Below are 21,609 nucleotides of genomic sequence, written 5' to 3'. Positions count from 1 at the left end.
GGAACCCAGTTCTGGTTCTTGTTACATGGGCACTCTACAAGAATAGCCTTTCCACTCCCAGACCTTTTTGAATAGACATTCCATTGCCCCATTCCCCAAAAGTTCTTATTTCACTAAAACTTTCCTTTCCTGGGACTGACCCAAAGAGGGCACATGGGGACCTGCTGAGACTTGCTCCAGGCTCCCCTGCCCTCCCCTGTGGTGACTCAGGTCTGCACCAACATTCTAAGAAAGAGTCTAAAGGCCTCCACCTTCCTTCCAGAATGTCTCAGTTGGAGTTTGTGAGTCTGGGACTGAAGGACCAGGGGCAGCTGTTGCTCCCTCATCCTCCAAGACAGATTAACCACGGGCCTGAAGACCTGCCTGAAGTGTGTCTGTCTGCTCTTCAGTGAATGTATGTGAGTGGAGGTTGCTTACAAAGAAAGAGAGATGTGCTTCATTTGGGACTAAAGGACAGCTACCTTCATTGAGAGAGGAGACTACTCTTTCAATGTGTCCATCACTGCCCTTATCCAGGGTAGTTTCTAGACTTGTCAGCAAATGGCCCTGGCCAAAATAGGCCTTGAAGCAAGGCAGCCAGATAGGTGAGGCTATATGGCTAGGGAGTCAAGGTTTCTGTGTTTGACACACTGCCCAGCACAGCGTAGCTGAGTGCTGTGTGGCATCGAAGATCCAGGTCCAAGGGATATCCACCTGGACTCCCAGTTCCTTGCTGTGGAAGGACTGTGGCTCCTGTGACTCCAAGCCTTTAGCCTGAGAGTAGGAAAGGTAGAGCTGTATTCTTGTTTCTTCTTCACGCTGGAATCCTGACAGGAAAGACTGGTGGGGGCTGTGGTGTCCATGTATGGGCAGGTGGCAACTGCTAGTCACCCAAAGGCCAGGTCTATATCCTGGGCTCCTACCGCTGCTCCAAGCTAAATGAGCTTACCTTGAGTGTCAGGGGGTGCTTGACTGAGTACCAGGTTGTGCATAACCCTCCAGAGAGGGGCCTCCAGTGTTCACCTCCTGGTGTGGGCCCCAAGCTACGCCCAGAGACAAGGGGCTAGGACAAGACACAGGCACTATCCAGGCTGCCCTTTGATACACACAGGTCTTCCCACCCCGCTGGGCTTCTCTAGTCTCCAGCCACAGAAGGACATAAGAGACAGTTTTACTCTACTCTCTATCTCTGTCTCTCCCATCCCCCTAAAGCTGGGGGCCGAGACTAGTCGGTAACCCCAGGGGCCGTGGCATGCCCCCTGAGTGTGAGTGTGGAAAACACCAGGCGCTGCTGTGCTGTCTGGAGACAAAAGACCTGAGCTGGCTGGCTCCAGCAGGCCCAGACACTGCGTCTTTCGCACCCGCCTCCACCTTTGCAGAGGCAGCAGGAGCAGGTGGAAGCAGGGGCGCTAAGGAGCAGAGAACTTTTATTGATTCCCTAAATTGAACACCTCCGAGTCTGCGGGCATAGGCAGGGCCAGGCATCTGTTTCAGAAAAAATAAAATCTGCCCCCGGCACCCAGCCATCCGTCCTCCTATAAAGAGCTGCTCGTTGCTGGTTTTTCCCCCCTACAATCACCTGGCAGCTAGGTATGCTTGCCCCGATATCGACCTGAAGGCGTTACTTCTTTCCCTAAAAAAAAAAGGGGGAGGGCTCTAGTCTTCTCGTCCTCTACTAGCCCCTAGGGAGAATTCACTGGCTTTAACATTAAGGAGTGAGGAAAAAAAATCTTTACATTCTCTCTAGGTGTAAGATACTATAAGAATTGGGGAAGGCTGCTGGCGCTCTACACCTCTCTCTCCCTGCTTGCACCTGGAAAGCCAGCCCTGAGAAGAAGAAATAGTCTTTTCCTGCAGTATGTCATTCTGCTACCACAAATAACCCGGTGTGAGAAATACCCCAGGCTTGAGAATATTGATAGATGATGGTAGCGATATTCGCAATCGATCCTTTAATAGGCAGACGTCATAAATCATGTTCAATGCCCTGACAGAACGGTACTTCACTTAATAATATAATTAAGATTAAAACTCCAGAGGTATTGAGGCAGCAGCTATTGATAGCTGCAAAAAAAAAATGCATTCTGGATACAACAGTGGGATGCAATAGGATTTGGGAAAAATACAACCTCTTTCCAAAAGATGGAGTCTTACCAGTGTTCCATCCGTGAGCTCCTTCAGCCTTGATGACCAACCTCACCCCCAAGGCCTCTTTCTTTACCAGTCACACCAGCTAAGGATAGCTCTGAATGAGTCAGTCGGCTTTCTAATCTTCAATGTGGAGTTTAAAGAATTCTCATGAGGCCTAAGAAATGTTTTTTGTTGTTGTTGTTGTTGTTTCTTTCAATAACCTTAAATCCCTCAATAAAGTTTTCCAAATTGCACACAGAGGACAGCACATTCATATATACCAGGCAGCTCCAGCCCTGCATCCTAGCCTGTGCCCTGCAGTCAAAACCATTGATGTCAGGATAGGTAACAAGGTCCTGGGAAGTCTGGTGAAGTGGCAGGCTCCTATCCCAGGGTGAGAGTCTGCCATCTGCATCACAGGTAGAGTTGATTGGAATTGCAGCTTGAAATGATTCTAAAGAGTGGAATATTAATCAGATCAACCAGAGCTGACAAATGAGAAATATCTGATAGTTAGTAGCAATTTACAACTTTGTTATTAGTTAAGAATTGCCTGCCTTGTAAGAGTAATTAATAAAGCAGAGAGGAGCCATTTGGAAATCCCCCTGCTATTCTTCTCATTTCCCTCTGTCTCTTAAGGAAGGAAAGAGAAAGGAAGCAAATGAGTGATCAGCAGAAACAGGAAAAAATGCTGCATTTGTGGGGATAACAAAACTGGAAAAATATAAAAGAAAGGGAGGAGGAGATTAACCCCCTGGGAAGCTATCAGGAAATAAAAAAAAAATACTGAGCAAGGGCTAATAAATGAGAAAATAAATTCTGTAACCACACACCATGAGATGGCCAAAGGATGAGTTTCAAATGGCCCAGAAATTGCCATCAAAATGGACAGTGCTGTTACAGTGTAACTCCACAGCCTAACTTCACAGTCTAACTCAGCCCTGAATCCCAGGCAGAGCTCAGCGCATTGTCTGTGTTGTTGCCCTTAACAATGTATTTCTTTACAGCCCAGGAGCAGACATGTGCAGGCTCTTTCCCAAATTCCATCCCTGGAGACCAAAACAGGCTTTCATGTGTCTAGTATTAGCTCTATCGAGGTCCTGGCCAATCCTCCTCTCCCCAAAACACACACTCATTTTACATCGATTATTGGATGGTTTCGGCCCCACTAAAACCACATTCCAAAATAAAGACTTGTTGGAAAACTATAAATCTTTTCAGCACTGTAGTTTGGGAAACCATTTCAATCAACAGACTGGCTGTTTAAAGAAAAAAAAAAAATCTCAAGAAATCCCCAGCTTTCTGCATACAAAAGGAGGAACTGCTACTTTGGTGATTTTTTTTTTTTTTTGATTTGTTAAATGGGGTAATTTTTCAAATTGTTGTTTTGGTTTGGTTTTTTGTTTGTTTGTTTAGATGAGAGGAAAGAAAAATAGTAGTAACTTTGGAAAACTTTATCTGGTCATGATTGTAAGCTGTGGTTTTGCCTCACTAAGTCCAGGCTGGATCAACAAAGGGTAGCTGGAAATGGAAATGCATTGGCCTCTAAATGGAAAGATCCATTTGATATAAGAGGTTAACTCTGAGTTCCTTCACTGTGACTGGCTTCAGCAAATGCCTCTGTGGAGTCGGCATCAAAGCAGCCCCGAGAAGCTTTCAAAAGATACAAGGAAGGAACATATAAACACACTCATTGGCTTCAACCAGATTCATCTCTTCCTTTGTCGTTTCCACTGCCACTGCAAACCTCCAGCTTCTCTCCAGGTGGCTAGGAGCATCTCCACCCCACCACTTTGTATCTTTTGCTTTTCCTGGAAATTATTGAAAGAACTAGGGGAGGTGGGGAAAGTAGAAAGGGGGGATGAATGAATTCAGATAAACCAGACTATGTTTGTAAATAATGTGCCTGGAGAAGAAAGACAGGATGGTGGAAGAGGGGCTCTGGGATAAAAATAGGCAAATTGGTTGGTAACAGATGAAATGGGTTTTCAGGAAACGGGGCTGGTGTGGGAAGGGGAGAGAAGGAGGGCGGGAGAAAGAGAAGGAAAGAGGGAGGGAGAGAATATGATCAAGGATCTATCACTAACACTAAGCTTAGAGAAAACAGCAAACAGCAGCCTGCATCAGAGCAGACTATGGAGATGCTAATGAGAGGAAACTAACCTTGGGGTTGGGTCCCTGACATGGGCCCTCCACTGAATATCTGACCCAGGAGTTACCAGCAGCTTCTCTCTGCACCAAGAAAATGAGATAATCACTCTGCAACCCACCAGCCTTGGTACCGACTAGCTCTGAGCTACTGATATGGACAGCAGAGAGCAACTAACAGCTCCTTGCAAAGAAAAGGAAAACAAATACAAGGCTACCAGTTCTGCAGTCAGGAGCGGAGAGCAAACCTGGCTATGCTCTTGCTCAGAGACCTCCAGGGCCGAAGGAGGTGAAGAGCCAGGGAAATGAGAAATCACTTCATCCTTTTTGCCCTACCACCAAAGGACCCAGAGAACTTGGTCTCAGCTAGGACATGTAAAGGACAAGTGGGCTTTATGTCGACAAGCACTGCCTCTGGGCCAGAGAAATTATGCCTGGCCAGAAGGGATGCAGTGGGTCAGGGCTTCGGGACACAGGAAGAAACTGAAATTCAAAGAGAAATTCTTAAAAGTGGCTCCCTGTTTTACACACACACACACACACACACACACACACACACACACACACACACACACACACGGGGGGGGGGGACAGAGAGATGGGGTTATTAGACAAATAAGCCAACAACTAAACATGTTCTAGTTCTGTAATAGACTAAGACGGGTTGGAATTGTGGGTCTCAGACTGTCTTTACCACCTTGTTCATTCTCTCCCTCTCCCCCTCCCTCCTCCCTCCCTCCCTCCCTCCCTCCCTCCCTCCCCTTTTCTCTTTATTGTCACAAATATCCCAGAAGTTCCTGATGGAGAAGAGGTGGCTGGCTAAGCCAGGGACAACTCCTTATTGGAGGAAAAGAGGTCGTGTTTCCAAGTAGAGACATCAGCAAACCGCAATCTTAGTGACAATGACAGCACAAAATTATGTTTAATGTTGGAAGGGGGAAAGGGGAAATATAAAATTAGTACAGAGAAAATGTTTCCCAGACCTTCTAGCAATTAGGGCAGAAGTTTTGCCTGGTCAGACTAGTGAGGAGTCTACTGGGGTGGGGAGCTGTGGCCTGCTAGGCTAGTGCCCTAGGTCTAAGCAAAGGACCCACCTTGTATGGAGCCTTCACTCCCTGGGAAGAAAAGGAACACTTCTGAAGGCCATTAGGGGACTCTCACTCTCACTTCACTTGGTTCTGAACCTTTTTGGAGAGGAAAGGATGTTCTAGATATCCTGGAGGAGGTGACAGTTCATCCACTGGCTGACTTGTCCTGAAGCCAAGGGGTTTTATAATTAGTGATGCTGGCGAAGGGGGCAGGGGTGTCCAAGTTTCGGGGAGCAATAGGGAGAAGATGCTGAGGGGAAGGAATATATATATATTCAGAACTTGCTATCTGTCTGTCTCTGTAGCCACCTATGGGCCATGGAGAGCCCATAACCTCTCCTCTTTGTCCTCTGGGCTGGATAGGCACACCTCTATCCTCATGAACAGGGTCAAGGGCAAAGGGAGTACCAATAGCCTAAGGGACTGCCACAGAGACTGCCAGGGGAATGGAGGTGGTGGCACTTTGACAGAAACAGCAGTTTCTGCTCAGTGTAGGTGATTACTCATGAACTGTTTTTTATAAGAGAGAAAGAGGAAGAAATAATAGAGACCTTCCTTTTGCATTGGTTGTAAAGAATAAATTTTGCCTTTGTACTATGGTGGTTATTAAACAGTTTCCCTTCTTGATGTCAGGCTTCCGGGGGTGGGGAGAGGAGAAAGTAATGAAAATTCATTTGCAAATAATACAAATTAATAAGTAAATTTATTAAGAAACACCTAAAACAGGCAGGTAAAAATCAGGAGACAAGAAGCTGCTGTGAAGACAGGCAAAGGGAGGGGGTGATCTCAGTATTGCAGAAGAATTCATAGAAAAATTGGGGGACAGAGCAATTGTCATTCCTTGCATAGTACTAGCTAGTCCACCTTCTTTTAAAAAGAAGGGGAGCCGCCAGCCTGGGAGGCTGTAGTTTTATATTTGTATTTTAGCAACAAGTATCAAAAGATCTAAACTAATTGATTGCCGACTTCCTTGGCCTTCCTCCAAACAGCAATATAGATTTAATTGTATGTTGCTTAAAACTCCATTTCTTGAACAGTGTGAAACATGTAATAAAAGCCACAAGCCGTATCGAAGATACCCCCCCCCGCGTGCAAAAGCATAAATACCCAACTGACACTTGAAAAAAAAACTTAGCTAACATTCCTAATGGGTTAAAAAAAAAAAAAACAGGCATCTGAAAGGGGCAACTACATAATAAAATTTAAACTGTTAATCCATTTTAACTCATTCAAAATAACCTGCGGTTGTGGGTGGTGTTTTACTCCGGAGGGGTCATGGTGAGGGGACCCCACACCACATACCTGACTTGTTCAGATGCATTCCATCTAAACCGCATTCCACTTAAAGAAAAGAAGTTCTGCCCTTTGGAACAGGACAGGTACAGATCTGAAAGTTGCATCCTAACTACCCTGCCAGGAGTTCTACCGCTAGCCGCCTGAAACCACTCAACCGCCTTTGCTCTCCCTCCGGCCTCAGCCAGACTCCGCGCAGCTACTGGGCTGCAGACGCGGCCCGGCCGGAGCTCCTAAACGGTGCGCAGTTCGGCGACATCGTTCTTCTGCCTCTCCCGGGCAGCCCCTGTCCACCCCATTGTCTTCTGTTATCCGTGACCCGGAATGGCTGTTCCAGTCTAAAGTCAGCCCAGGTGCCCCCTCGGGCAGCTGCAGCGTGAAGAAGGGAAGAGCCCCGGCGCCACGCCTGCGATTTGGTCCGGGATCAAGCGCTGCAGCCAAGTTCCTGGCCGCCATCAAGCAGGAGGCTCCGCGCGTCGCGGCCGTGCCCTGTCGCGGCCACGAGGGCCGGCTGCAGGCGGAGAGCTGTAAAAATCCACGTGAGCTGCCCCTCCTCCTGTTGCCCGCAGCGGCCCCTGACACTGCAGCATTGAAGCCGGTCCGGAGGTCCCCAAGGTCTCCGAGTGTGACAGTACTCAGCATAGCGGGTAGATGGCACAATTTTCTAACATTTAGAGAGAGGAACCCACGCTGGGAGCAATAAGTCCATTTAAAAGCCCTTTATTTAAGAGGAACAAAGATAACTGACAAGCGAAGTACAGAGACATCTCAATGAAATTTCCAAAGAAGAAAGAGAAATCAGAGGCCAAAGCAAATGCGAAGTGGGCTGGATGGAACAGGCCAGCACTTTCCTCCGCCTCAGAAAGAAAGGAGAAAGAAAAGACAGAAAAAGAAAGATGTGCTGCTAGTCTTAAGGATCACAACCCAAACCGAATGCTGAAAACCCATGCTCCAGAGAACTTTAAAATGAACAGGTGGACGAGACAGGGTCTGGCGGGAGGGGGTAGGAGGAGAAACAGGTTCAGTTTAGGGGAAGAGGGCTGGAAGTTTTGCCCCACTCTTGAAGGCTGCCTCTGGTTGGTCTTGGTGGGATCAGGGGGCCCCGAGGTGAGGTGGAAGCGGCCTGAAGATCACTCATCTTAGAATGCTGGCTCTATAGAATGGTGCCCACAGTGTCCAGCTGGGATCCCAGGTCTCTAAAATCTGGTCAAGGCCAGGACATTAAAGCCCCACAATTGCAGATTCGGGAGCAATTGCGATCTCTACAATACCAAAAGGGATGCTGGGCCCCTACTGATGCCTCAGGGAAAAGGCAAGACACTTCATCCTGCCTGTGGAATCTCTCCTCCCCACTTCCCACCTGCCAATCTCTAAGCCAGGTACTCCCATACTCTCCAAGAGAGGGAAATCGAAGGCCTTTGGCAGAAGAGGAGGGGGAGACACCAGGAGAGGGATGAGACCCCCCCTTCTGGTCCTCCCGGTCGGGAGTTGGCCCCGACAACCCTGACCTGCCGGCCTAGCTTGTGAAGGGGCACAGCGGCTAACGCCCGCAGGGGGTCAAATGATTGTATTTGGGTGGGTGCTCGCCGACATATTTGCTGAGTAAACCTCCCTCGCTGTGCTGAAGGCGAATCCCCGTTGATAAATCCATCATTACCGTTTGGATTCAGGGAGGCAGCCGCGCCACTAAATTCATCTTACATTTGTAGCGCTTTAATAGACATTTATTAAATGCTTTTAGAGAGAGGCATGGGGCGCCTGATTACATCCTAGTTATAGACAGAACATAAAGACCCACGTTAACACCCATTTGCAGGAAGGAAGGAAGAGGTGGGGAGGGGTGGTAGGGCAGAGGGATGAAGCGTGGAGAGATGGGGAGGGCGGGGGGCCATCGAGCCTGGGCGTTATTAACAAGGCAAGGCGCAAGGCAAGAGAGCCACGGGAAGTCTCAGGCTGTGGAGAGAAGCATCCGCTCCTCTAGCAGCTCGGGGTTTCCCTTTCCGTGTCCCCATCAATTCCTGCATGGGGGTCTCCTATTCTCTCTGGCAGAGCATAAGGGATGCTTGCGATATCTCCGCCCCTCTCTTCACTTTGTTTCAGGTCTCTTCAGCTAAACTAGGAAGGAATTGAAGGGGTATTCTTGAACTTCAGAGTCCTAAGGACCCATTTAGGGCATCCTCTGCCTCACACCTCCTAACAAGATAACTACAGAGCTAGGCCAGGCCTTCAGCAATATAAGCAGATGTTTCTATCACCTAGCAGGGTATTCCCCCTGGCTTAAGGACTTTTGGGCCTGGCAAATTGTGCAGCAGGATCTCTTCTCTGCCTAGCACTAGAAATGACTCCGATGCTACATTGGAGCGTTGGACCATTTCTTAACTGGAACTTTGGAAACTTATCCTGGGCTAGCCCCCTTCCCCCACACACATACTCGGAGAGCTGATCCTGAAGGGGTGCCTAGGCCATTAAAGGGCCTAACACTATGCAGAGAGACCTGAAGGCCTCACCCTAATGGCTTAGTGCCTCTACTTGGACATCCTTGGGATGGCTCTCAGTTTGTTCTTACTCCCTGGGGACACAGCAGCCGACCCAGTCCTGGATAGCAGCAGACCGATCTCTTGGCCCTCCCAGGCTCCTGGTAAGGAGCACTTCCGCTATCTCAAAGTTGCCATAAGAAAATAAATACAAGTGACATTGTACTGGGCCAAAGCTCATTAGTTCGTTGTCCAGGCCTAATAAAGGAACAGAAGCGCAAATTATAGAGTTCAGCTTCAACACACGCTCTGTCACCCGAGATCAACGTACCGCGAGCCTGATTCCAATTGCTCCGAACTTGCTGTGCAGTTCGCCCCCACCCCCTCCTCACAAGCAGGAGGTTGGGTGGAAAAATATAGTTCCAAAGGGAGTAATGATCAAGCTTTTCCTCTCGGAAGCCTGCGCCACCTCATTTCCCATCAGTAATCCCAATAAAATTAACGTCGTGGCTGCAATTGAAAAGAGGAGAGCCCGCGACACTCCTGAAATAACACAATCTTCCCAGCAAAAGGTAAAAAGCAAAACGGCCCTTTGTTCGGCTAATTAACGAAGGCCCAACTCCGAAAGCACATGTGTTTGCCTAACTAATCACAAGCATGCTTCTTTCAAGGAATGTCATTTTCAGGGGCTACTGAGGTGGGAGCTGGAGAGAGAGACACCACCCCCATAAGCCCGTTTTTGCCTGGAGGTCTTTCACCCTGGCCTAATATCCAGCGGGGCAATCCCAGAAGCCCATCTTTCACACCTTTCTTCTCATCTGCCCAACCCCAGAGGCCCAGTAGTAAAGGACCTCCGCTACCCCAAAGCCAGACCCGCAAGTCACCAGGCAAGGGGGAGGGGAGTTTTAATGACACAGATGCCATATTAACTGAGGCAGTTTTACAGTTCAAGTTGAATACGACGTTAACTTATTACAAGTGTGTTATCAGAAGGACGATAAGATTTATAACTCCAAGAGTCAGCTTTGCGCCTTAATGACAATGGTTGCCGGGGAGGAAATCTGTTCTGGATTAGAGGAGCTGAGAGTCCCTTCCCGGTTTTCAAGTCTTTACGGATGCATCCAAGAGGGTCCCATACCAGCCTGGCCCTTTGTGTCTCCAAAGGAAAGATTCCCCCTTTCCTGTTTCACCAGGAAACTGGCTCTGCTTGTGGGGTCAGCACTTCGCTCAGCTTTTTAGCCGGAGCATGAAAGAGAAAACAAGAGAAGAGAGACAGGAGACTGAATGGGACCTGGGGATGCGGGTGGGATGGCAGACAGTCCTGAGCCCCTCCTTTCCGAGCAGGCAAACTCTTCCCCATCTTTCTTTACCATACAAAAGATAGCTTTCCCCTAAACCAATACAGTCAACAAACTTTAAAAAACCAGGGTCCTATTACAAACCAACGCCCAGCACTAACTGCTTTAAAATTACTGCATAATTAGATTTAGTTGAATTTCACCATTAATTAGGCAGCCGCGCTGCAGGGAGCCTTTGAAATCTGAGAAAATGGGAAAAAATCATCTGAAGCACGTTTTTTAAAACCCAACTTCAATAAATCTTGACGGGGCCTGGAATTCAGAGGACCCGCCCTTCCCTCCCAGGTGGTTGATAGGGTTCCCCAGGCCCAAACTAGGTTTGGAACTGGACGTAGAAGACAATCGCCCCCATCGAACAAGAGGGGATGGGTCCCAGTCTAGGTTCTCTACAGAGGCCCGGGAAGACTTTCTGGGAGGCCTGTCTGTCCTCTTGCCGCCCTTGCCTGCTCTCAGAGGCAAGACATTCTTCCTCTGAAGATGCGCTCCAGCCAGTGGCACAGTCCACGAGGGTTTTCACATAACTGGACCTTGTAACCACCCTCCTGGAAGCCGTCCTAGGCCCCTTCTCGGTTCTACTCTCCAGTTAAATCTCTATCCGCAAAGCCGCCTTCCCCCGAACTTTGATGAGCAAGCAGCAAGTTATACCACGCAGGCAGGGTTCGCAGCTCCCCATACCCCACCCCCAAAGCAGGTCCCAGGCCCGCTGGAAGCCCAGAGCAGCCTCTGCTTTAATGAGAGCGGGGAATTGACCCAGGTCTGTAAATACTGGCTTCTCCCCCTCCCCCCTATACCATTCAAACACTTAAGATCGTTTGTGGGTACCGATTTTTATTCTTCTCATTTGGTTCTGGGAGGAGAGGAGGCATGAAATCAACTCTCCTGAATATATGGGGGGGTGTCAAAAAAGAGGGGTTAGGTTCCTGGTTTACCAACATTTTCCCTACAAACGCTATTGCTTTAATTACAGAATAATCGAGGACTGCTCTCACTTGCCAGCCAGAGTTTAAAAGAGGGATTTCTGCCTGCAGACCGAATGGCCCTTAGTCCCCCCCCCCCTTTTTTTTTTTCTTCCTTCTTTTTGGTAGCCAATGTGTTTTCTATTACCCGGCCGTGCGGTGCCTGGCAGCCGGCGCTCGCGGTGCAATGGGAGACGCCATGTTGGCTCAGCTCATAGGACCAAGTCAAAAGCGAGCTTGCAGGCAGAGTTTTCACACGCTCGAGCTCCCCCTGACCGCCCCCGCCCCCGCCCCGTCGCCGCGGTGCACGTCCGGGAGAGGGGGCGCTCTCACGGGACTTTTCCCGGGCGGGCAACACTCACTGGGGGGGGCGGGGCGGAGGGGGGCAAGCACTTTCTAGCAGCCGCTGCCAACTCCCGACCCGGTCCCCGCCGACTGCCCGATGCTACCACCAGGCAGTCGCCAGGGACCCAGCCCTGGACGCCGCCCGCTAACTTTGAGCCCCAGGCCCTCGCCCCTGCCACCCCCACCCCCGCCCGTCTGCCCCGGCCAAGCTCTAAGTGAAAGGCCGAGGCAGGGCGACCGCGAGCCGAGCGAACCGGCTAGAACCCCCCCCTCCCCCGAAGCTCAATCTTCTCCTAGGTTTGTTTGAAAGTGGCAAGAAGGAGCGATCGCCCCTCTCTCTCTCCTTGGACCATTGTTGCATTTCGCCTCTAACTGGGTTCTCTCTCACCACCGAGCGCCAGGAGGAGGGGGAGTGGGGTTGGGAAAAGAAATAAAGCGAGCTCAGATCAGATGTAGGAGGGGAAAAAAACAGCAAGGAAAAAGAGACACTTAAAGGGAAAGAGTCGCCATGTTTAGCAGCTTTTTTTTTTTTTTTTAAAGATCTCGTCAATTTCACACAGAACGCACTCGCTGAGTCCCAGCCCTCATCTTTTGTCTAATTCAGTCGCAGCAAAGATCTTTTGTTCTAACTCAGCATGAAAAGAAAAACTTTCTTTAAATGCAATAAACTTAAACCGAACTCAAGACTCTAAACAGATCCTCCTCCGGCCACTCTAAACGTATACAAGGGGTTTTGTTTTAACCCGTTGAAAATTTTTGAGTTCTGTTTTTTTCTGCCTCGAAGACCTCCAAGCTCATCGCTGAAACTTAGAGAGAGCCTGAGAGAGATTTTTCAACACCTAGAACACATACTTAACAGCATAATAAAACAGGGACTGTCTTTTGCTTTGAAAATCATAAATTATAATTTAATGCCAATAATAATTTACAACAAATGGCTGTTTACAATAAGCTAACACAAAACAAACAAGGAAAAGGGCCTATGTTTTACTTAGTAGAGAAACTTCACACACTCACATGGATAGCACTTGCAAGAGGGGAAAATAAACAACCAACAAAACCTCCATCTAAAGGTCAGATGCTGTGCTGTAAAACATACTTTATATTTATATGTATCTACAGAGAGAAGGTGAGGGTCAGATGGAGAGCTCTGCCTAAATCAGGCAGAGTTTTCAGGTCTGCATATATGAACCAGAACTGAGCATCCAAGTTTAAAGCACTTTGCAAAATGATCCCTTTTCTTATACCTCTTTCATCTGCCCCCTCCCTCATTTTAAGATTAAACCACAACATGGAAAAGTAATGTCAGGGAGGGCAGCTTGGAAAGTCTAAACAAGAACAAATTGTAGGCTCCTAGCACAGAGCTTTTTCCAAACCAGGAAAAGAGAATAAGGGACTGGACCAAATAGTAGACTTCCCAGATCAGCACACCCTGTAAAGTTGTTTTTTGTTTTTGTTTTTAATATTCTCTCTCTCTCTCTCTCTCTCTCTCTCTCTCTCTCCTTTAAAAATTGGCTTCTAAGAATGAAGGATCCCAAGAGCAGTGCAGATTGTATTTATACAATCTGAAATGTCCAAATGTCCATGGTTTTTTATGTACATAACTCCAATGGAAAAGATTCCCTTGACCTGTGGTCATGCTCTCACAGACTGAAGAGGGAGGGGGAGGGGGAAAGGCAGGCCAACAGCAAGTTATCATATATACATGAGAGACAGACCCTTGATCGCTAGCAGCTACATCACTGTATTCAAAATCCTCTCAACAGCCACACTAGATGAGAACCACAGAATATTTTTTTTTAAATCACACTTACTTAAGGAAAAACTCATTCCAAACAACTGCCCTCTATTTACAGTGCTGTGATTAGCTTGCTTGACCAATCCTCTGTATAACTGTCAGAAATCTACAAAAGAGCGTTTTTTTTTTTCTGATCATAAAATAGATACTGATCTCGAGATTTCTAATACTTTTCACAATACCTTCCCTAAGCAGGCACTTAAGTGTGACAAATATAAGGGCCTCTTTTTTTTTTTCCTGGAAAATCCATTTTTAATTAAAAGGAGGATTAGGTGAATGGGGGTGGCTTTACTATATCAGTGTGGCACTTCCTAAACCATAGATAAACCATTAACTTCGGCTCCCCCCCACACACACCCAAATTAAACAGGCAAATACACTAGTCTACCTTTGAACAAACTGATTGAGGGGAGTAAACAAATGGGCCCCCGCTGGCTCAGAGAGGACTCACAGGGGCTCAGCTTGATGGAAAGACAGTGAGTGGGGACAGCCAAGCAGGTTTCAGATATCAAATAATATTTTAATTTCTGAATACTTTCAATTTTCCTTGGAATATAACACACAAAGACTCGACCAAACAGTTCAGTTATTATAACTTTTACAGTATACAGAAATGTTGCACTTAAAAAAAAAAACCTTCAGTTTTTTTTAAAAACACAAACTGTAAACTCTAAGATACTGAATCAATCACGTTACCTATAAGTGCCAACAGTGTTATTTTGTCATGCTGATTTCAATGGTATTTTTTAAAAAGGGGAAATATCAACAATTATAATACAAAGGGCTTGCAAATATACAAACAGATATAGGATTCATAACAATTCAAGAACTAAGGGAGGGGGACCCAATTCAAATTACAAAAGTTCACTTTTTATTCAAAACCTCAGCTTGTGTCTTGGACACATTCCTTGGCTGCCAATAAATTCCACAGTTCCTTCTCTTTCTTAAAATATTTTTAAAAAGCTAGGTTTGTCTTGGTATGGGGAGGGGGAGGGGAAGCTGTGTGGCATGTGATCCCTCCAACTTGCTAATTAGAGTGCTCAACTTCACCTAAAAAATTTGGCCACCACTTGTAAGTGCATTTCCATCATCGCTGAGTTGCCTTTTAAAGTTTTATGTCTTCCTATGATATGTTCATGGACTCAGTTTTAATTCTTGCAGAACATATATTTTAATGATACACAGTTTTTAAGAAGCCAAGATTATATCAAAACTTATTATAGAACCACAGAATAAACTGGTTTGGAACCAGAAAAGTACAAAAAAAAAAAAAAAAGAAAGAAAGAAAAGAAAAACAGCTAGAGGTACATAGACACAGGACAATTAATAATTTGGAAAAAAAAAAACTTACTTTGTCCATTCTGCTAATTTTCTCCCAAACTCCTTAAATGCACTTTCAGCAATATTTTTCAAAAATTTACCAAAAAGAAAAAAGACTAATTTCCTTTTTATACAAAAATGATAAGTAGCAAGTTGTTCTGCCCAACACAGGAGTTGTTTTTTTTTTTCTTAATGCATTCTGTAAAGTTCCTTTGACAGTCTCTCTCACTCTTTTTTTTTGAAATTCACAGTCCATTAAATTCTTCCCCCTCTTCTTTTTAGCAAACTTGTAACATCCTTTCTCAACAGAAGGAAATTAAGCAAACAAAACCAGTCTTTTGCCTTTTCTTTCTCTGTTTCACTCCCCCTTCTTATTTTGATTTATTTATTTATTGAATTGCCATATACGGCCAGTTAAAACTGCTGCCGGACAGTAACATATCCCGGATGAGGGTTTCGATGGGGGTTTTACCTACCAAACGGACGAAAAACAATTGCTCTATGACTGAGGAGGAGACCGTGCGGAGGGAAGGGAGGCGAAGCAAAAGCTTTCCGAACCGCGTTGGCTGGTTGGGGTACTGGCTTCTAACGTACTCTTCCAAAGCACACTGGGACTTTTCCTGCAAGCTTTCCACATGGGCTACATCAGACAGACCACAGGCATCTGGAAGAAAGTTAAAAAAAAAAAAAAAGTGGGGAAAGAGGGAGAGAAATCATCAGATTAAGAGGCTTGAAATGGGTCACCTGAGGTGTGCACACAGTATTCTGTCAAAGTACCCCATCCAGAGTTGGAGCAAATGCCTATACACTGAAAACTTCAAGGGGGAGGAAGGAGGTGACAAAGCTTGAGATGGTCCTGAAGTGTTTACTTTAAAATAAAACACTGCTTGGCTGCTACAGGCTTTCTTTGCCCCAGTCCTAAGGCTGGGTCACTTGGAGGCCCAAGAAAAAGTACATTGGTGTATCTGGCCCTACTTAGTACACAGACAGACAGACAGACAGACAGACAGACAGACAGACAAAACCAAAAGCACCAATGCTTCTTCCCCCATCCTCTGCATTTGGCTTATTATATAGTGTGTATAGGGAGGAGGGGTGACAACCTGGCCCAGCTTTCAGTAATGGCGTCCAAGACCCAGCCTCAGATTCTCCCAAAGAGAGCGACTCATTTTTCTCCAGTCTTTGAAACTGATTTAAGTGGCCCTTTAAAACTGATCTTGTCAGTTTAGCCTATTGAAGGGCAGCCATGCAAACTGTGATCTCTCTGTTCATTTGAGCTGTTTCTTTCCCCTCCTTTTCTCTCTCCCTTTTCTCCCACCCCCCTTTATTTTATTATTTTTTTTAAGCCCAGGTCTCTCCAAGAAGCATCCCCCTCCCTGTTATCTTCAGGAAAACACTTTTCTTTTTTCTGATACGTGAAATTACAATAAGTGCCTTTGAAATGAGAGGCTTCTTGGTGAAGGCGGTTCAGGTTGTGACCTGACCTTTCAGGGCTCCCCAGACAAGACTGGGGTTAACACATGCATATTGTGAATCATTAAAACAGATATTCGAAAACAGTCACCACACCTCCACCCCTGCCACCAGAACACACATGCATCCTCCTCCACTGTGTCCAGGACGCCATGTGTCTACAGATGCCTAGGTGTCTGTGGTCAGGAATGAAAAGATCTGTTTGTCTAGGACTCCTTCCCTTCTCATTGGTACTGTGTGTCTCCCTCTGAATCAGATAACAGGAACCTTTATCTCTTTGTGAGGCCATCTGCATTCTCCATACAGGCCTCCACATCTTGCAAACGGTAATAAATTAAACTGTTTTGACAGTACCAGGCATTTCTTTCCTTGAAAGACCAGACTTAAGTCAAAGAACTAACAATGATATCAAGAAATTAACAGCCATCCCCATCATAGGAGAACATGGGCTGGATACCAGGTTATGAGAAGGGGGTAAAGGTGGCTATGGGACAGGAATAGTGTTCCACTACATTTGTGGCAGGCAAACACTCTAGACATGGTAGACTCATGAGAAGAATAAACCAGATTCAACCCTCTCTATAAAGCTCTGGCCTGGCCAGAGTGCTGCCCTCTGATATTCTAAGGACTTTGGAAGGCAGGGTTTGGTGTGATTGGGGGGTGAGGGTTCTGTGTGAAAAACAGTAACTCATACAAGACAGCAGGTTGAGAAAGAGCCTGCCATAGACTCAGCTAATGATTTGGTTCCCAGACTTCTTTAACAACAAAGAAGAAACTGTGAGCCTCCTAACTGTTTGTCCCATAAACTCACACATCTCTTCTAGTTTTCTCACTGTAAGCTTAAAGATCTGGAGTGGGTGACTAGGTTCCAGGCCCTGCCAATGTCCAAATGTTTGTTATTATTAGTCAGGAACCCTGTTCCCTTCTCAGCCATGACAAAGGGATCAGCTGACAACTTAGTACAAGAATGTGAAGGGTGGGGGTGATATCCGCCCACCTGGGCTATGGCTAAACTGAGCCTGGAGGCAGCCAAAAGGCTCAGGTGTGGCCCAAAGTGGAAAGCCAGACACTTTCAAAAATCATTTGGCCTCAAGAGTTAATGAATATCAGATCTATTACTCACACAGGTTAAACTACATGCAAACTAATTAGATTTCCTAATGCAGTCAATGATGGTTTTATATCTCCAACAACATTCATACCCAGCCCAAGTTGGCACACACTTTGGGTTGCTTGAAAATTGCCTTAAGTGTTTGCCTGAACAGGGGAAGCCAGAGGCCAGCCTTCAGCCCCCTGCAGACATTCTGGAATTATGGTAGTCCCTCAGCCCCTCCTGCCCCTTTCTGACAGCATTCCCCCTTCTCCTGGCAGTCGGCATTATTTTAATGAGAATGTGATTTTGAAAATTGCTGCTCTCAGGTTAGAGTTGCCTGGAGCTCCAACTCCTACTGAGTTCACAAGCAAACTTTCCCCCTGCAGGGACAAACTTTCTCCTACAGAGATGATGCCAGGGCTACAATGTGCCCAGGGGCATCTCCCTGAGGTCTCAGACAGGGTGCCAAAAAAAAAAAAAAAAAAAAAAAAAAAAGCCTAGGTCTTGAGGAGATTCCCTGGAGGCCAACTAGGCCCAGAGGGCCTGGGCTTAGGGAGGAAGCAGGAGAGTGCATTCCAGGTTGGATGCTGAGGTAAAGGAAGGGGCCTGAGAGGCCTAAGGCCCCTCTGGAAGTCAATGTTTGGGACACCCTTCTGCACACCAGGACAAGCCAGCAGATCCAGCAAGTTCCCACTTCAAAATACACTCTACAGTTTGGCCTGTTAAGAGGGGAGTGGGACTGGCCACTTTCCCAGGCCCTAACACTGCCCTGGGAGTTCTTGGGTACCCGAGAACAAGTCTCCACCCTACCTGAGGTGAACAGGACTATGGCCTTGAGGCAGCTGTACTCAGCGGAATCGACGTGCAGCGCCTTGAGCTTCTCCACTTGCTCTTGGAAGATCCTTATGTGGTCCATAAAGGCGACCACCCGGTCGGCCGACATGGGTGAAGCGTGCAGACCAGCAGCAGCAAGGAGCGGGGCGACATGGAGGGGCATGGAGCACTGCGCTGCATTCAACACGAACAGCTCGCTCCAGGTGAGGCGAAGAAGGGCCACCTGGTCCGTGATCTGCAGGTCAGGGAAGAAGGGGATGTTCCGGGCCCACTCAACGGCGCTGAAGAGCATCCGCGCGGCCAGTTCGCAAATGTTCTCGATGCCCATGATGTTGTTAGGCTGCATGCACTGGCTGCCGAAGCGAGACGTGGGGTAGGGCTCCGCGCGCAGCAGCAGGGAAATATATCCGGACAGGTACGAGTGGCAGTTGAGGGGGTCCCCGTTGGTCAGTGCGAACTGCCCGTGGGTAGGCTGGGTGGGCGGCATCCTGCCCCTCTGTACAGCTGCAGGGAGGAAAGGGAACACTCCACAGTTAATGATCAGCCTTGATCTCGCATCCTTCTACATGACCCCAACCTGTCCAAGGCCCCAGAACAGCACAAGAAGCAGGCAGGCCTGCTACAGCCAGGCGCTCAGCAACCACTCCTCACAAATCACCTCCCAGGCTGGCTCTGACTGCCAGAGCTCAACACTTGCCTGTGAGGCCTATCTGGGCTGCTCTGCCAAGGACCCAGAAATGGTCACTTTGCCTGGGGGTCCCCTCAGCTGTGAGCGGGATGTAGCATTCTGGGGGCACCTTTCTTTTTTCTTTTTTTTTCCTGTTAAAAAGCTGATATTTCTTATTGATTGGAGAAGGAACCAGAGCGTAGCGTAGGGGGAGGGTGAGACGTTTTTGCCCAAGACATTAAGGTTTACCCCAGATGGCCTGTGGCCACCCCTGAACCACTGTACCCAAAGCATGTAACCTCAACCCCAGCCCAGGAAGGAAACCCAGGCGAGAGACAGAGTCTAGGTCCCACGACTTTGCCTGATCAGTGAGCTCAGAGGAGCGGAGACAAGAGAGAGGGCGGAGAGAGAAAAAGAGGCCGGCAGAGAAGAGAGGAAGCCGGAGAGAGGCAGGGAGCCGGCGGCGGTGGGCGCTGGCGGAGCCCCGGCAAGGCCGGTGACCGCCAGGGAAAACCAGAGAGGCTCAGGCTCCTGCTGTTATCTGACTCGGGACCGAGAGAGTCGCTCTCACAGAAACACAAAGAAACCCGGCTTTGGCTCGCCCCAACCCGGAGCCCGCGCCCGGCGCGGAGCGCGCCATTGGTAGAGCACTGTTCCCGGCTCTTGGCGAATTTTATATCACAAAGACCCAACTGGTGCAGAGCGAAAGCAGCGGCCCAAGGCCCCTTGTCCACACTTTCCTACTCCCTACAGAGCTCTTCGTTTCAAAAGTGAAAGGAAAAAAAGAAAAACAAGAGGTATTTTTTTTTAAAGCAGAATGTTAATCCACGGAGGGGTCACATGAGCACTGCCCAGGAGGCAGCGTTAATACGGCGAAGTGCATAAAATTGCCATTTGTAATTTGAACCTTCTGTACAAAAGTACAATCTCAGGTTTTTTTTTTTTTTTTTTTTTTGAGAAGGTGGGGGTTGGGGAGTGGGGTAAGGAGGAGGGACATATGTTAAACATGCAGGGAAAGCAAGGAAAGAGAGAGGACTTTAAAACAACAACAAACAACAATCCACCCTTGCAGAAAGGTGAACTCGAATGAACTCTCAATCAATGCAAAGGAAAGGAAAAGCAGCCCGAAGAGAGAGTGGAGAAGGAAAGTCTGCTAAAGCATGCGGGCTGGAGGGTGGGGGTGGGGGTTGTCTGGGCTGCAGTGCAGACCCTGCTTCTACTACCAAATCCCCTTTGGCTGCAACACGTTGAGCTTGGGGCTTCTGTGTCCTTACCCAGAGCAGGCTAGCCAAATGCACCCAGGGCCCCGGGACCGCGGGCGAAGGGGGGAGAAATGAGAAGCCGATACCTTCCCGTCTCATGCCCACTTTGAGGCACTTTTTGAGGCGGCAGTACTGGCACTGGTTGCGGTGGTGCTGGTCGATGGGACAGTTCCGGTTGGCGCGGCACGTGTAGCTCAGGTTCCTCCGCACGCTGCGCTTGAAGAAGCTCTTGCAGCCCTCGCACGTGAACTGGCCGTAGTGCTTGCCGCTCGACTTGTCCCCGCACACCACACACTCGATGTGCTGCTGCTGCTGCTGCTTGTCGCTGCCGGGGCCGCCAGGGCCGCCCTGGCCGCCAGCCGCTGTCTGGGCCGGCGTGCTGGCCGGGCCCCCTTGGCCCGGCGTCTGTGGCGTGTGCGGGGCGCCAGGCGGCGGGCCCGGCACGGGCGGCGCCTGCGAGGCCTGGCTGCCCTGAGAGCCGGGCACCTCGTCCTGGGGGTCGCGCCACGTGCTGACTACCATTGCCATATCTATGGGGGCTGCGTCCGGACTTCTGCTCCCCTGGCTGCGGGCGGCGGCGGGGTGGCGGCGGCTCCCGGGTCTCGGGCTCCGGCGCGCCGCCTTTTGTGTGTGCGAGGGTGCGAGAGGGCGCGGGAGGGCGCCCCGGGTGGCTCTGGGCTAGTTGACTGAGGTTGGTTAGTTTTTCCTTTTTTGTTTTTGCTTTTGCAAAGTTTTGTCGATTGCTTGTCTGGCCCGGTGTGTTTGTTTTGTTTGTTTCCCTCGGCTCAGCTTTGTTGGTTTCGGGGGGCTTTCCGTCAAGAGGGGAGGGCAAGAGGACAGGGGAGAGAGAGTGGGAGCAGAATGTGGAGAGAGGGAGGGGAGGGAGAGCTGCAAGTCGATTGTCTGGCTTCAAGACAGAAGTAGGAGGCAAAAAAAATCTCTCCAAAGATCTCGCTCGCTCTCACTCTCCCTCCCTCTCTCCCTCTCTCGTTCACTCTCTCGCTCTCAGATCTAGTGTGCAGCGGAGGAGTTGGAGGAGGAGAAGGAGGAGGAGGAAGAGGAGGAGGAGGAAGAGGAGAAGGAGAGGCGACTGTCCGGGGGCCAAGTCCAGGGCAGCCCACAGTCAGCCATTCAGGAAAGCCATCGAAATCAGGAGGACTGGGAGAGCGGAGGCGCCGGGCGCGGGCGCGCCCTGGGAGCCAGGCAGGCCGGGGCGGAGGCCGGCGGCCCGCGGAGTGGCCGGAGCTCTGCCCCGGTCCGGGGGAATCAGCATGAAAGTGGTCCGCGTCCGGCGCTGCGCGGCGTCGTCCTGGCGCTGGGCCGCCGCCGCCTCCTGCCCGGGCGCCTGGCGCGCGCCGCGCTCGCTCCGGACGCCGCCGCCGCCGCCGCTC

The 21,609-nt window shown here is 48.8% G+C and overlaps 1 protein-coding gene across 3 annotated transcripts; it reads right to left on the bottom strand.

Moving 5' to 3' along the window:
• Nucleotides 1-13,210: 13,210 nt before the first annotated feature.
• Nr2f2 (nuclear receptor subfamily 2 group F member 2) lies at nt 13,211-21,315 on the bottom strand. 3 transcript variants are annotated; one of them, XM_027408137.2, is made up of 3 exons: nt 20,231-20,368; nt 18,266-18,793; nt 13,211-15,553 (listed from the first exon to the last, which is right to left on the bottom strand). In XM_027408137.2, the coding sequence occupies exons 2-3, from the start codon at nt 18,774-18,776 to the stop codon at nt 15,279-15,281; spliced, it is 786 nt and encodes a 261-aa protein (XP_027263938.1). In that variant the 5' UTR covers nt 18,777-18,793; nt 20,231-20,368; the 3' UTR covers nt 13,211-15,278. The 3 variants fall into 3 exon arrangements, with proteins under 3 accessions (XP_027263938.1, XP_027263937.1, XP_027263935.1); XM_027408136.2 differs by lacking the exon at nt 20,231-20,368 and adding an exon at nt 18,987-19,865; XM_027408134.2 differs by having other exon boundaries at nt 13,234-15,553; nt 20,305-21,315.
• Nucleotides 21,316-21,609: the final 294 nt, after the last annotated feature.

The sequence above is a fragment of the Cricetulus griseus genome, chromosome 3, assembly GCF_003668045.3.
Source record: "Cricetulus griseus strain 17A/GY chromosome 3, alternate assembly CriGri-PICRH-1.0, whole genome shotgun sequence".
Taxonomy (NCBI): Eukaryota; Metazoa; Chordata; class Mammalia; order Rodentia; family Cricetidae; genus Cricetulus; species Cricetulus griseus.
This window is presented reverse-complemented; position numbering and strand designations above follow the sequence as displayed.